The following is a 15,509-nucleotide window of genomic DNA, read 5'->3' as shown; positions in this document are numbered from 1 at the left end:
AGCAACACTGCGCTTAAGGCTTTCGCCTCACCGCACTTTAGGTCAACAAAGTGCCCCCCTGAATTTTTGACTAGTACCATCTACAACCAATGTGTTATGCCCGCAAACATTTCATGCTTACTCTACTCTCGGTTACGGGAGAGACAGAGATTATTTTAATCAAGCAGTGTATAAAGGTGGTCTCTGCTGTACAATGTAATCTTTTAAAGTTATTTGGCAAATACTCTATTGCACCTTTCGGTAGTTTTATTTCTAGAAATGACGTTCCTTGACAAGTACGTAACACATGTACATAATCGTGCGTGGTATTTCTTACTATGCGCGCTGTTTATTTGTCTTCTTTACATAACATTCGTGCCCATGGATACTATTTATAAGGCTGCCACAGCGTCAGTGTAAGACGTTAAATTTTAAAATGACTTCCACTTCGTATGCTATGCGATTACAAAGCCCATAAGGACATGTGCAGTCCCCCTAGCTATTAGGTAATCTGGGCCGCTATCCTCTCGCTGCAGCGCCAATGTGGAAACTGGAGGGAAATAAGGGTACAAACACTTTAGCAAACACCCCACAGACGACTCCGCTTCTCACCCGGCCTACAACTTAGGTGCACGGTAGGCGAGCCTCAACAGAGGGTGGGAATCAGCGGCCATCGGCAACGACCGTTTTCGGCGCGCTACTTGGCCCCTCGCGAAGCCTCCGAGAAGAGAAGGGCGCTCAGATAAAAAAAAAAAAGTACCAAATGGGGGACGTATGCGACGGCCGCGGTGGCTGGCCGCACCGGAGGAGTCCCGATCAGACGGAGCCAGCGCCGCCTCCGAACGAGATACGCTTTACGACGAGTCAAAGAGCCGCGTCGTAAACAGAGGCCATTTGCGGCCCATTTTCCGCACCGCGCGTAGGCCGCCGCGCTGCAGATGCTGCCCTGCGGCGCAATACTGTACAACAGAGAAGCCACCTTTGCAGGGGCAACGTCCCCCACCTCGTCGTCTTTCTCGAGCGCACCTCTTCCCCTGCCTCGGCTTTCGACGGAGCGATCGTGGGGCGGTGGGCGGCCGAGGGCGATCGGAGCCCACGGGAGGCCGGTAAACGGCGCAATTCGCGTCACCCTTGCAAAACGCAATCTCTGCTTCTTCATTCGACCTGTCTTTCCTTTAAGGCGTTCTCTTTTGATACTTACTCTGCGCCGCATCGCCCTGCCTGTGTGTGCTATGCTGCTCAGCTAGTGACTCTGAGGAGATAATGATAAGCGATTCCTGAGCGGTGCAGGTTGCTATCGGCGCTAGGTGATCGTTTTGCGGGTCCCCTTTCATCGTGGCCCCGAAAAAGGCAAATCGCCAGAGCAGCGCTTGCCAGAACTGAGATAAGAAATAAATGAAACGTACGATTTTCCACGCATGGTTGCCTGGCACTGAGTTACAGAGTGAACATCACCGAGAAAGTTCTGCATAAAGACAGCGCTAGCAATAAATGTGCTTCTAAGATCAGAATAACTTGAACGTTCGTTCGCTCATGTGTATTGCAGTGTGAATGCGGATTTCTTGCGTAACGTTGCTCTTTCGAACCAGACACGCTACGACTGTATGCACGTGCGGCAAAGCAAACGTGGCGACAGCTCTCAGGAAAGGGCAAAACTGAGAGTTCGCGAGCCGACGTAGCCGCGTGCAACAGAGAAGCCAAGCGCGCAGCAAATACAGCGGTCGCGTAAGCATGTGTAACCAGGAACAACAGGCGCATTCCCGAAGCAGCGCACGCGTCGTTGTCGGCGATTTCAACGGATTCACCGCAGCACATCGCCATATACCTCCCGCCGAACGTTACCTGTGCTTAGACCCGCTGCGCGACCACGTGAGACAGCGCGAATACCCCGGCACGTTGTCGGTACGCGTGTCGCGAGTCACGCCGTTCGGGTCGCGCACGTTGCGTGCGTTTAGAGGAGAAGGGAGCCGCTTTAATAATACTACTAAGCCTGCTGCCCAATGCTTTCCTTTCTCTCTCTCCCATGCCTCAGCAAAGCAAAGCCGACACCGACTGCACGGAATCTAAAAGGATCCCGCCGCCACACTCGCCCGATCGGCCTTTCGTCCTGCCTGAAAAGCGCGCCGCCGAGACCCTTTAAGTCCCCGCGGCTTTCGGCTGTACACGAGCGCTGCGGCGACAATTCAAAGGCAAACAAGCTGCCCGGCCGCGCTGCCGGACAATGCCATAGCTCGCCGCTAAATGCGTCCTCCTGTCGCTCGCGAAGGAGCCGCGCACCGCTCTGCGGCCGCCTGTGTTACAAACGCATGCGCATGTGCGTGCGTGTGTGTGTGCATATAGTAGCGGCGACGTTTGCGCGCCTGCCGCTTTTCTCCCGAGCAGCGGCGCATTCTGAGAGGTGTCGGGCCGCCCTTTTTCTCTGCGGCGGCTGAGACATCCATTCATGCACCGCGCGGACCCGGTGCGTGCGTGTGTAACTGCGAGTGAAAAGGAGAGAATGTCGGCTGTGATTAGGGGCCGCGAATTTTGTGTGCTCGGAGAGCGTAGTAGCCAACGAGTGACAGGTACAAGGGAGGAAATTGCATCGGCAATAGCCGCTTGTGATGCGCGCTTCTTAGCTGATAGAGAAGAATACGAAGAGGAAAGAATTAACAAACAAGTGACACTATTTTGCCGCTGTGGTCGGTAACATCAGACAATAGGGTCATACATTAATCGCTGCGGGCATTTTGTCGACCGCCTGTAAACGGTTCCTTGAAAGGAGGGAGGAGAGCGAAGAGCGGCCGACAGCGACAGTTTTTGTTGCAAATGTTACCAGAGAGTGTAAACACCTGACGGCTCTTTGAAATGCGGGCAGCGTTTGCTGCCTCAAGATACTTTGTTTGCTACCTCAAGATACTGCGACGATTATTTTTTTTACGCAGCATCGACCAACGCAACAAAAACAAATTTATCTTCCTAAACTGGAGAACGCGCACTTGGTGTCGTTTTCCGTTTTCGAATAACCACAGCGATATACACCGAGTACGAACAATTTTTCATTTATATGCCTAATTTCTGCTGAGGAGCCCTAGATAGCTAACCCCGAGTTAGGGTCTCCTGTCTCCGGCGGTCCGACCCCGTTGGGTTTGGTGGATGGTCATGCATCCCGGGAGTCGGGCCGCACCATTGGGCAATCTTGAAGCACTCCCTGTTCCGGCCAGGCAGACCACTAACGGAGTCAAGACAAATTCGAAGGATCAGAGCAAGAAAATTCGCTTTCCCCATTCCTATCCCAATACCCATAACCCACTCCTCATAACACATTTCCCATTTCCCCTTCGCTATCCGCTACGTCCAAGGGGATATCAGGGGGGTCTCCCCGGGCCCGCTTCTTTCCACCTACTGGTGGCAAAATCTCAATGCCAACAGGCCTCATCTTTTATGTTACAACTGCGTTTATACCCGCAATATCTGACTCCACATTCTGTTCGCTATCTCACTGCGCTGCCATTTGTTGATGAACCCCTGGACATGTTCTTTCTGATTGGACTGCACAGCCTCTGGAAAACCCGCATGATGGACAGAAACTGTGAACCTGTTGTGTCTACAAAGGATCACTTCAGTCGAATGGTTGTTCATCTAAGAGACGTGTATGCCCAGACTGAGTACGAACCGGAGTGGCACTCACTATTAGTGATGTGCTCTGCATTGCCCCTTTTCTAGTGCATGGTCTTTTCAATATGTATTGTTTAACACTGTTTTCATAATGGCTTGTATATAGTTCATGTACATAGAACATTACATCACTGTAATAAATACCATGTTGAAGAAAAAAAAAAAAAGTCCGTGGCTCAGCGGTTATGGTGCTCGGCTGCTGACCCGAAAGACGCGGGTTCGATCCCGGCCGCGGCGGCTAGAATTTCTTTGGAGGAGAAATTCTAGAGGCCCGTGTGCTGTGCGATGTCAGTGCACGTTAAAGAACCCCAGGTGGTCGAAATTTCCGGAGCCCTCCACTACGGCGTCTCTCATAGCCTTAGTCGCTTTGGGACGTTAAACCCCATAAACCAAACCAAACATTAGTGGTCCGGGGTAGGTATGTTTTTTTTTTTAATTCATTTTAAAAGCCTCCATCCGTATTATGTAGTCATTCGTAGCCCATTGTGTCGCAAGAGGGTGCGAGAAGGACACCATTATTTTTATTCTTTTTAATGTCTACTCTAAAGTCTGCAGTCGTTCGTGGAAAGACGCGATCGTTCCCTGAAGTTGGTTGCTTCGGATTTTTTTTTTTTTCTGCGCTTGATTTTGTATGTCTGCTTTGTTTCCGCAAGCCCTTCAATTTTTGCCAGGTGCAGCTTGTTGACTTTCACTCAGAATTATTGCTCAGAGTTCACTCAAAACTGTTCACTCAGAATTGCACTCACATTTGTCTTAAATGAAATTGTGCACGATTCGTACTGCAGGTGCTTTTTTTTTTTTTTGAGGACAGGAAATGGCGCAGTATCTGCCTCACATATCTCGGCGGACACCCGTACCGCGCCGTAAGGGAAGGAAGGAAGGTAGGAGTGAAAGAAGAAAGAGAGAAAGAGGTGCCGTAGTGGAGGTCTTCGGTATAATTACGACCACCTGGGGATCTTTAACATGCACTGACATTGCACAGCTCACGGGCGCCTCCTGCGTTCCGCATCCATCGAAAAGCGGCCGCCGCGGTCGGGTTCGAACCCAGGTACTCCAGATGTCTTCCCTGTTCGTGTTGTTGTCTTTGTTCTCTTTTTGTTTAGTCTTTCTCTACACAGTACTTCGCGGCTTTGCCGGTAACAGCATGCCAGAATTTACAATGCACCCTGTGCCACGTCGGGCACGCACTCTTTAAATTTTCATTTCCGCTTGCAGTACTAATGTAACCGACGGTTTGCAGTGAAGTTCTCTTAAAAGCGCAACAATGATGTCAAATAAACTGCAATTTCCCTTCAGCAGAGTTCCGGCGGGTTATGTATCCCGCAGGCAATATTCCCTCGCTAATCTCTGTTGCTCGCCTGATGGAGTCTTTGAGAGTTTGTTTCTTGGGGCATAACGCGCTCTTTAGACGACAGTTATCACAAGCACCAACTGCTTAATGATCTCGATTTCGGTGGGGGGCAGTACCGCTACCTTTTTTCTGGAGTAATTAGTCTTGTGGAGAGTCGTATAAATCACAAGGAACATAACCAGAAACGGCATAAGAATTCTAAATTTCATGTGCCTTTCAAGCAGCGCCCTGATAACGATGTGCAGTGCCGACTAGGTATAGCTCAAGCATAAAATCAGAAATGGAAAGGAGCACCATACGAACAAGTTTCACAAAAACTTCCTCTACTCGGGTTCAACCGTTGTAAGGTCGCCTCAGTTCACATACTCTCGTGTGGAGCATTTTCATCTAAACACAGCGTGCCAGCAATCTCAAGCTCGAGAACAACGCAAAGAAGACCCCAAAGTGCTCAAGGTATCAACAGATAAATGGAGATACTACAGTGTGATGTCACGCAGCATGCACCCAGCGTTATGATTACCAGTAAGAAAACGAACATTTCGTCGTATCCAACGCTAAAGGGCGGTAGGCAGCCGTCTTGTCGGCGACTGAGTCAGCACCCATACCAGAGTCCATTTTGTTAGGAGGATCGGCCGCCACATACTTTTCGGCCGGCCGAACGCGGCCTTCGCCGAATATACGCACGGGTGTAAGGCTTCAGCCCGGCGCCGTCGGGAGAGGTTGGAATCATCGCTCGCTATCGTCCCTCGGGAGCCCATCTCTAATATATGGGACAGGCGTCTTCGGTGCGGCATATACGCGCGCGTGTGTCCCGCTCCGCACTGCGCGATATCGTCTTCAATCCACGGACGGCGGCGTTGCAACGCTGGGAGCTCGGGAGTCGCGTCCTCCGGCGGCGCCGCGTCTTCTTCGTTGATGTATACGCGTAATTTCGCTGGCGCCGCTTGTTTGTTTCTTTGCTCCGCTGCTGATGGCGCTAGCGGTGCCCTTCCAGCAGCCCTAGCCGGCCCCGAAGACGGGGGCCGATCGTCCCTGTCGGTGGATGGAATGCCCGCGGTGCGACGGTGACGACTGAGTGAAGACCTATAAACCCCCGCCGCCATAAAGGCAGGGCGGCGGCGGCGAAGCCCCGCTTAGAATTACAGCCTCCTCCTCCTCCCCTCCCTCCCGTTCTTTCCTCCTCGGCGTCACCTCTTCTTCTGGGCCCTGGCTGCGAGAACGAACCTGAGCCACGGACGGGGTAGCGGCGGTGGCGTCCGTCCGTTCGGTTCGCCGGCGGCGGCGGCGGCGCTCTCGTCCGTGGTTGCGATAAATCACGGCCTCCTGAAAGCGACGCGCCCGCCGTTGAGTGGCGCGGCACCAGCGGCGCGAAGAGAAACAGAGACGTATACGCCGCACACGCCGGTGCGGCCGGGCGGCACTGGCTGAGATGAGCTGAGGAGCCGCCGAACGCCTTTAAAGAAATGAAAGAAAAATGGGTGGGATAGGACGAAGGGAAGAATGCGGAGACACCGAACGGCTTTGAAAATAAAGAAAAACAGGTAAGAATGGGGGGCGCGGTGCTGGGAGAAAAAAGTGCAACGACAGGGAGTTGAGAGAGGAAGACACCCAAAAACCTTGCGGTTTGGCTGACCGCGAATTCGGTTGTTCTCTTCGCTGGGTCGGTGCCGCCTCAAGCGCCGGGAAGTGCGACACCGTTCGCGAAACTTTGGAGAAGCCTTATTTTTTCTTCTTTTTTTTGGTGGATGGTTCCTTCGGATAAGACAACTGGGTTCATTCGTAACACCTGCGAGCTATTGTTTTGTAGGTACTGAAATGCAAATGCTCCTTAATTAAGAACTCTCAACGATTACTATATTCGCGCCTGTATTGTTTGCAGACCTAAGAGCAGGACTTTGTGGGGCAACGTTAATGGTGAAGCTTATCTTTTAGCCTCCTATTTTTGTTAAGCTGCTTTGTCTAGACCTTTATTTAAGTGCCAGCAGTCATAACGACCAGCAGAGTATTCGTAACAAATTCTATAGAAGGGATGGATTTAAAGCCAGAAAAAAATGCAAACAACCTTCAAGAAATGCTCTCTTGGTGTGTAAGTTGTTGTTTTTCTTTCCAAACAACCCGTTGCAGTTGTTAAGTCGTTAGTTATGCAAGTCGGAATATATCCGTTGAAGCGCAACTCAGTTACCCTTAAAAACGGTGAATCTTTTTAGTATACATTTAGAGAGACATCTGACGACTTTTCTGCACAAGACCAAACAACACAACAGAGTTCACGCAGAGAACAGCATGAAATATTTATTGACCATCGTGGTTCAAACTAGCCAGAGAATTTATTAAATGTGCGAAAATGATGGCGCAGTTAAACGAAACTATTCAAGGATGAAGCGACGCAGCGAGTCGGCTTGTGCAACTCCCGCACGAATGTATGCAGCATAGAGTGGATACGAGCGTAGAGAAATGCTTCATCGCACGCGATAAATGCCAGGTTATTCAGGAATTTCGGAATAAATGCGGCTCACTGACTCCACAACGCCTTCCGTTTACACATCATGGCTCGACCCGATCGCCCCAAATGATAAGTGATAGGCACATAAACAGGCTTTTGTAGGGCTGGGCCATCAACAGCTTTCCTGCGCTAGTCGAACGAGTACATTACTGCGAGGAGGAGCAACCTCGGCGTCCTGATTTCAGGATGGCTTTTCGACGTGAAAAATGGCGAGAGGGTGTCTTTATAGGTGTAAATTATACATCATTACCACGCGTAGCACAAGTGGTAGCGGATACCTCGCAATGCTTGCCTCACTCTACTGGTGTTATTGCGTAAGCAATACTGCGCCAGGTTTCGAGCCGTCGCGTAGCTCCCGGCGGTGACAACGGTTTATCTTTAGCCGCAGCGAGGTCAAACAGATGGAGCGCTGTTGCCATAGCAACTGTTTCAGCCGCGCTCCACCAGGCGGCAGGACCGTCGCCGCGCCGCCGCCGTTGCCGCGCGCCTAGTCGCGCGCTCTCGACGCTGCTTACGCAACTTGCCCGGTTTAACCAGAAATAAACTTCAGCTAATTTATTTTTGTGCTCTGCGCCAGGATAAAGTTGATGAAGATACACGTGCGCCTACACATAAAAAGCTTGCTTTCTGATTTTTTTTCTTCAGCTCAGATATGCTCTGGCGGCTCACCCCATCCCGCAGGCATGTGATAATGGTGACTGCAGTATAGTCATGAAGCGAAGATGTATCGAGAGCAGACGTAAACCAACGCTTGTATTCTACTTTCCTCGATACATGAGAAAACACTGCATGCGTAGGCGCTACAACATCACGTGGCGTATACTCGCTAATAATACGTTCATTTCGAAGGGCAAGAACCGACTGCCCGCATTACCAGGAGCGTCGGACTGGGTGGTCGGGCTCGATTCCCTAGAAAGTTATGAGTGTCCTTTGCAATCTCGGCAGGATCGCGGGTCCGGTAGTGGCGTAGACATGAAACGAAACGCACGGCTCAGCGTGCCCGTTGCGGTCACACCAAGGTTGGGCATTGCTTGTGTTTGAAGTTGCACAGTTGTCGAGAACCTTGTTGCAAAGCACGCGGCGGTGCATCAGTCAAATGTCTCCTCCGGTTAGCGAGCCTATACAAAAGCCACATGATCGTGTGAACGAACTCACAACTATTCGAACAACCCCTTCAAATGCATTTCGCTTTTATCCAGAACCGTTCAATGCCGTATACCAGTGGCCCATTTCTCTGTAGGTGTTTACGAGGTGGCGTACTTATTTCAGAGGCGCGCATTTCTCCTGGACCATCCTTCTTTATTCTTGCGTCGCCGGTCGTCATCAACGGCGTGCAGTGAGGTTAATAACCCGAGACCTACCTCCTCGAATGCTATTCTCTGCTTTCCCCTAGCAGTATTCGCATTCCTCACTAAGCACCCGAAGACCTCAAAGCATGGGAAAGCTGTTGACGACAAGACCACGCAACCCATTCTTTCGTAAACAATGCGCGCACCGACATTGGGGCGAAGGGGCGTTGGATGTCAAATACGAAAAACTCATAAAGGTAAAAAGCTAAACTTCTGCTCTGCGTTCACAAGGTGTTTTTGAAGAGGGATGAAAAACCCCTCCCTGTTGAAACTGTTGTGACTGGCAGGGCAACGCGCAACAAGTTGCTGCATGCCAGCACAATGGTACCAGAGGGTCGGGGCGCTCCATAGCGGCTGCGTATGCAAATACTTCTCTCCATTATCCTCTCCTCCTTTCATTATTTTCTTTTTTTTTTTCATTTCCGCCTCGTCAGAGCCAACGAGGAACCTCTCCGCGCCACGAGGACCCAAACCTTTTCCCAGGGGCGTTCGTTTTCTCCCGGGAACCATCCGATGCTTGCCAACCCCAAGCGCAGAGCTTGGCGGTTGAGTCCCTGCGCGGATTTGGCGAACTCTCCGCTTCCCCTCTGGCGTCACGACAGGGAGCGTTATCCGACGAGGAAGGGAAACAGCCGAGTGTGGCTTTCCTGCGCGCGTCCAGCCGCCTGCCTGGTTTCTTTAATAAAGTATACTGGAGAAATAACAATGCCTCCTTGATGCCTGCCTGCCTTGATGCCGATTTCGCGCCCCTTTCCCTTCTTGCTCCGTAGGACTACGACAGATTCAACGATAAGCGCATCCGTGCGTGTATTTCGTACCCTCACTGGAGAATTCCACTCTCAAGATGTAGCCAGTCGGGCTGGCCGTTACCCCTCATTTGCCGTTTCGAGTGTCCCTCCCTGATTTGGCCGCCTGGTAGGCTCGGACTGCTACGGCAAGGAGATGTGCCATGGCTGCGGCGACGATGCCACCGACGGTGCGCGCTGACGTGCGTGCATTTGCGAAGCCCCGGAGACACGTCAGCAGCGCTGCCTTCGTCCTTTCATCCTCCGCGCTTTGCCCCACCTCATTCTCTTCTCTCGGCCGTCTGGATGAAAAGGCTCGAGCTGCTCTGCACCGCGATGGAGGGGTCGGTAGGGAGAGCGAAATGGAAGCCGAAGTCGACGACGGAATAGAGCTCCGCGCACTCTGTACCGCGTACGCGGCTGCTTTTTTTTATTTTAAATCATCAATTTCAACTTTTTTTCTTCTGCCCCGTTTTGTTTAGCTGGCAGGACGCCCGCAGCGACGGCGGCGACACGGCCCCCGAAAGGTAGGATCTGACAGTCCATTGTCGGGTGGGAAGGAGGGCGCTCAGCCCATCTTTCCCGTCTCCGCTGGTCGTCGCCGAGCTCCGGCAGGGCTTCCCTCGCTGCCTGACGTCCTCCTCTGCCTTTTCTTTCGTTTCCTCCCGCACCCGCCGCCCAAGCGCTCGCTACCCGGCGAAGCGAAAGGTACCGACGCGCACGCACGCACGCTTTCACGCACACCAACTCGCGCGCCGGCACTCCCGTCGGTGCGGAGGGGGCGCTTGTGTCGGTGTGCCGCTCGCGCCGCACTCGGTCCCCGGTACGCCTACCTCGCGTCCCTGTGCGTCCCTCCTCCCCCCCCCCCCCCCCCCCCCCCCGCCGAGGGATGCCGCACCCACTGTCCAGGTGTGCGCAGGAATTTGTCACGATGATATTGGGCCCGACCGGTGGCAGCGGGAGTCCAGAAGGCGGGGGGGACGGCCCGATTAGACGACAGCTAGCAGCCGCTCTTTCTTCAGTTGCGCGCCGCCGTTCCGGCCGCTGCGCCTCCCTACGCACCCCTCTTCCTCCCTTTGGTCCTGCTCCCATTCAAAAGAGCGACCCGGCCGGGATCGCAACAGATGGACGGAGCGACGACGGTCCCTCGCTTCTTCTTTATAAAGCCGCGCGCGCATGCGAGTATGGCACGACGAAGCTTTTGGGTCTCCCCAAATGCCCACCCCCCTCTCTCCTCCACCCTCCTCCACCCGCCAGGCTTCCACAGCGTTCCGATCACAGCCATCCTTTATAGGCGATAGCTTTTCATTATGCTTGCTGCTTTTTGCTTGTGCGCGCCTGCGAGAAGGCGGTCAGCAGCGACGGTCCGTTTTTCAAGCCCTCCTCCCTCTGCTGCCGCCAGCCGTCCGACCGCGGTTCGGACGTAGCTCGGGCCATAGACTCCGGCAGTCGCTTACGAGCTGTCCCATCCTATCCCCACCGCGGGCCCCCTTCCCAAAACCACTCCATATCCCTCCTTCATTTGCTGTTCCTCGCCTTCCGATCGGCCGTCGGCGGTCCGGGACGGCCAGGTGACGATGAGTGCGGATAGGAGCGATGATCTAGAAAGTAAAAATGAAAAGGCGAGCACGACGACGTGGAGTGATCGAACCCCACACCGCCATGCCTATGCACTCCGCTGTGTCGATCAAGGCGGAGACCGACGAACCTCGCACGAGGCTAATCCAGCGCCGAGCCTCGTCGCAACGACGGGACAGTCAACCCCCCCCCCCCCCCCCTTCCCTTGCCACTCCTCGCCCCCGGCCTTTGCCTCTCCTCCACTGTGGCTAGCTTTATGACAGCGTTCGCTTTCGGGACTCTCGTCTACCGGCTTTTTCCAACCGAAACTTCCCACCGGCCCGGCATGGCTCTGCACGGGACGGGAGTCCCCATTGTGCTCACTGCTCTGTCCCATTGTCACCCGGCGTCCTCAAATGCGACGCCGGGCCCCCTTCCTCCCTCCTGCGCTGCTTGCGCTTCCTCGCCGATGTGGCGTACTTTTTTAATTCGTGCTCGACGCGGTCGCGCTCCGCTCTGCGCGCCGATGGATTCGGGAGCGACGTAGGATCTGCGTACCCACGGTTCTTGCTAGCTGGCTGGCTGGCTGGCTTAGTATGGGCGCGTCCGTTCCGGCTATGCCGGCGGCCAGAGTAGGGGACTTTGCAACCCCCTATGGCGGGACGTTTGAGCTATACTGCATGCGCTGCGGCTCTACGTATACCAATGGCCCGGGGACCGGCGCAGGCTCCGATGCCCGGCGCACCACCCCAGCTCCCTACCGCAGCCTTTGTGCATGGTTCGTCGGTTTCGGCGCAACGTCCGCTCCTATACGTCGCTGCTTGCGCCGGAACGGCTGCCTAGCGCGGGGTTTGGATCTGGTTCGCGCCGTAGCCGCTCGGGCGCGAACGCGCGTTTGCTTTCTCCCCCCTCTCTCACCCTGCGACATTGAAAGTGAGCCACAAAAGGAAATCCCCGCGGCCACCCAGACTCATGCATATTATGTCTATCTAGTGGAGTGCGTGTGTGCTCAGTCGTGTTCATCGATGAACGCTGCCGGCAGTGAGCTATATACCATGTATAGTTCAATAATTCTGTTGAAATGCGACTCTATTTGCGAGCGTCAGGTCCCCTTTTCAACCGGTACACCGCGAGTTCTTTGCACTTGCGTACCGCACGCTTCGCGAGTTCGTTTCGGCGGCAAACAATGCAGGTTATAAACATAAAGGGAAGAGGCTTGAGAGAAGCGTCATTTGATTTGCGGCGCCGACTGTTTCACGCCACTGAAAATAAAACAGAATCAGCTGATGCCAGCTCACGTGCGTGCGCACGCGTGAAAGTTTTTGTGCGCATTCCTCTGCATTGGGTATGGTTTTGTGATTCCATTTTGCTTGTATTTGCGAGCGTTCGTACTTTCGGACCTGCGGCACCACGTGGCTGTCAAAAGAGTTCTCTTGGTCTATATGTTCAACCGCAGCGATTGTTAAGAAAATAAGCACCGTTATTCGCAACTGCACCGTTTCTAACGAAACGCCCTCCTGTAACAAGAAGCTGATACTCCTTGTTTGTGGGTTCTGATTCCGGAACGAGGTCTAGAGTTCCTGATTATGCTTGCACGAATGCTCGATTCTTGCGAGAGGCCATTGCTACAGTACGTCCGCGGCAGAATCATGATAATCATCGAGTCGTTTGTGCGGAGCAGCATCCCGACTGCGAGAGGCCTCTGATGCGCAAAGAGGCGCCCATGGAGCCGGGCCAGGACATTAGACAGTTTTAGCGCAGCCGGACAGCCAGCCGTATGGCATATGCAGTACGCGTTGCCGTTGCCTAGCTTGCCTGCCCCCATTTGCCGTACGGTAGCAGTTACCCTAGTTATGGCGTTTACCGTAAGGTGATACTAAAACTCCCTATTGCAGGCGCAGCGTCTCGGTGTGGCGTACACAGAACCTCCTAATTGGGCGTCTTGGCCGCTTTTCCAGGATGTGTACGCCTTCATTTTCCACAGGATGGCGCGATAATTGAGAGGTTTAGCAGAACAGAGACGTACTAGAGTGCGTATACCGGTTTAACGGGCTCTTCCAGCGCACGCGCAATGGCATGGGTTGTGCCGCTGCGGATCCGCTGCACGTGCGCAGTATAGCACACGGTAATCCGGTACAGGTCTCCGGTATGCTAAATATCTCTAACAGAGGCACTTAGCATAACGGAGACGCACTCCGGTATGCTAAAAGTCTCAGTTCGAACTCATGACCACGTCCTCATTTTGCCACAAGGCTTCGGAATGCCCATCATTCTTTGTCGGCTAAGGCCATCGGGCCCTCAGGGAACACCGCGCATATACAGTCTCGCTACCACAAGGCCATCTCGTCGCTTCGTCATGTTTGGCTCTTTAGAGGCAGCATATCTCTGTTACGTGGAGTCCGTATAGATTCATCATCCCATCCAGCTGTAGAGCTGAAGCAAAAGTGATATTTTTCCGCTTGTACGCAGTTGGAGCCGCCTGAGCGACGGCGTGGCAGTGAGTTAGCGAAAAACATCATCAGTAACCTGTGACTCGTATCCAAACGCATCCAAGCCATATGCGATGGAAGCCTCTGCCTGACGCATGAGCATATAATTCAATAATTGCGAGAGCCTTTAAGGTCATGGCGACATCTCCAGAGCCCGCCACTCACAACAAGCAGTGACCAAAGAGGTATTTAGATCCTTGCTCTAAGCATGGGCACGGGGTTTAGTTTATAGACAGCGTTCAAATTTCTTTATAGTTGCACTGCTTGTATATTAACTTTGTTTCCAGAAATTAGCAGGCACGACTCCTACCTAATAATTACCAGAAAAAAATATTTACAGCATCATTTATGCGTGCGCTGTGATGGCTTGCATTGCATGCAAGGAGTTCGGGATCGTCGTTGTGTCGGCCCCGGCAGAAATTCTGAAAATGTAGTGGGCTTCGTTAGAATGGTCTCTACTGCGCACCCACTAGAAACTACTTTCTGGCTGAGTGTAGTCAGTAAGGTAGAAGATTTTTAAGCATGACATGCTTTTAGCTCCCGTTGTCGGCAGTGTGGTGACGTCACGCCGAGACCGAGAGCCAACATCCGGGCACTGAATTCCACTCATCCGGGCACTGAAACGAGAACATCCGGGCACCGTACGAGATTTAACGAGATTTAACGAGACACTCTAAGCCCTCCTACAGGACCGGCATACAAGCGCCGGTAACTTCGCGCCGGTAGCTTCGCGCCGAACGGGTGGTGGCGTTCCTCCCTTCCTGTACGGTGCGGTTCGGGTGTCCACCGAGATGACAGAGAATTACTGCCCCATTTCCTTTCCTCAAAAAGCGTTGCGTTCAAAGGGCAAGGCATCGCGCCGAACAGGTGGTGGCGTTCCTCCCTTCCTTTACGGTGCGGTTCGGGTGACCACCGAGATGACAGAGAATTACTGCGCCATTTCCTTTCCTCAAAAAGCGTCGCGTTCGAAGGGCATCGCGCTTAACGGGTCGGGTGGTGGCGTTCCGTGGACTGCCTGGCAGCGCTACAACACGATGTCGCGTTCCACTCCTAAAAACGAAGCTTAAGCGTCATTATTTAGCAGTTAATTAGTATTTTGTCATTAATCAGAAATTAGTCACCAATTAGTAATTTGTCATTACTTCGTCATCAATTATGTGTGACGTAATCCAGTGGTGACGTCCCCAGTGTCACAAAGGCAAAGTGGTGCGGAAAACGCTTTCGCCTCTGCGCACTTTAGACACTTTCGAACGCGCTGCATATACATTCTTGTCAGGCCTGCGCTCGTCATGTCCGCGTACGCTTCTGCATCGTTCTGCATTTCATGCTTACCCTACTCTCGGTTACGGGGGAGGCACAGATTTTTTTTTTCTTTCATGTCACAAGTGAGCCAAGTCGTTTCAAAAGTGGATAAAAGAGACCTAAGAATGGAAATCTGACGTTGCTATTTTCAGTACTCCCTTAAACTACGCGCTATCATTCACACCACGCTCAATAACTGACTGGATCGCTCTGCCTCGTAACTGCCACTGATTCTGATAAATTTTACAATCTCATTCCTGCACCATAACTATTGCTTAATTTTCTTGTGTATGTTGCTACAATAGCAATGTATTCTGCTGATTTTGCATTAAATTCCTCTTGATGATGTTTCACATTGTTTCATTTGAATACTGTTGTGTATTAATTTGTATCGGTTGGTATTCATTTTGATTCTCTGCTGCTATGTTAATGCTTTTGTTTCTTTTGCTTTTTATTACTTTTCCAACTTTAACGCTGAAATATGACAGTCAGCATTTTTATTCCAATGTCACGTGGTGCGTTTTTTTTTTGTGAGAT

General features: G+C 52.5%; 1 protein-coding gene across 1 annotated transcript in view; it reads left to right on the top strand.

The window, feature by feature from the left end:
- LOC149344187 (uncharacterized) overlaps positions 1–9,826 on the top strand; it is a 37,990-nt gene extending 28,164 nt beyond the window's left edge. The window contains exon 3 of the mRNA XM_089547164.1: positions 9,759–9,826. Coding sequence (XP_089403290.1) covers positions 9,759–9,826 — 68 coding nt within the window. The remainder of the gene's footprint in view (positions 1–9,758) is intronic.
- Positions 9,827–15,509: the final 5,683 nt, after the last annotated feature.

This window comes from Amblyomma mixtum, chromosome 5 (genome assembly GCF_055824585.1).
Source record: "Amblyomma mixtum isolate Tamu chromosome 5, ASM5582458v1, whole genome shotgun sequence".
NCBI classification, from domain to species: domain Eukaryota; kingdom Metazoa; phylum Arthropoda; class Arachnida; order Ixodida; family Ixodidae; genus Amblyomma; species Amblyomma mixtum.
This window is presented reverse-complemented; position numbering and strand designations above follow the sequence as displayed.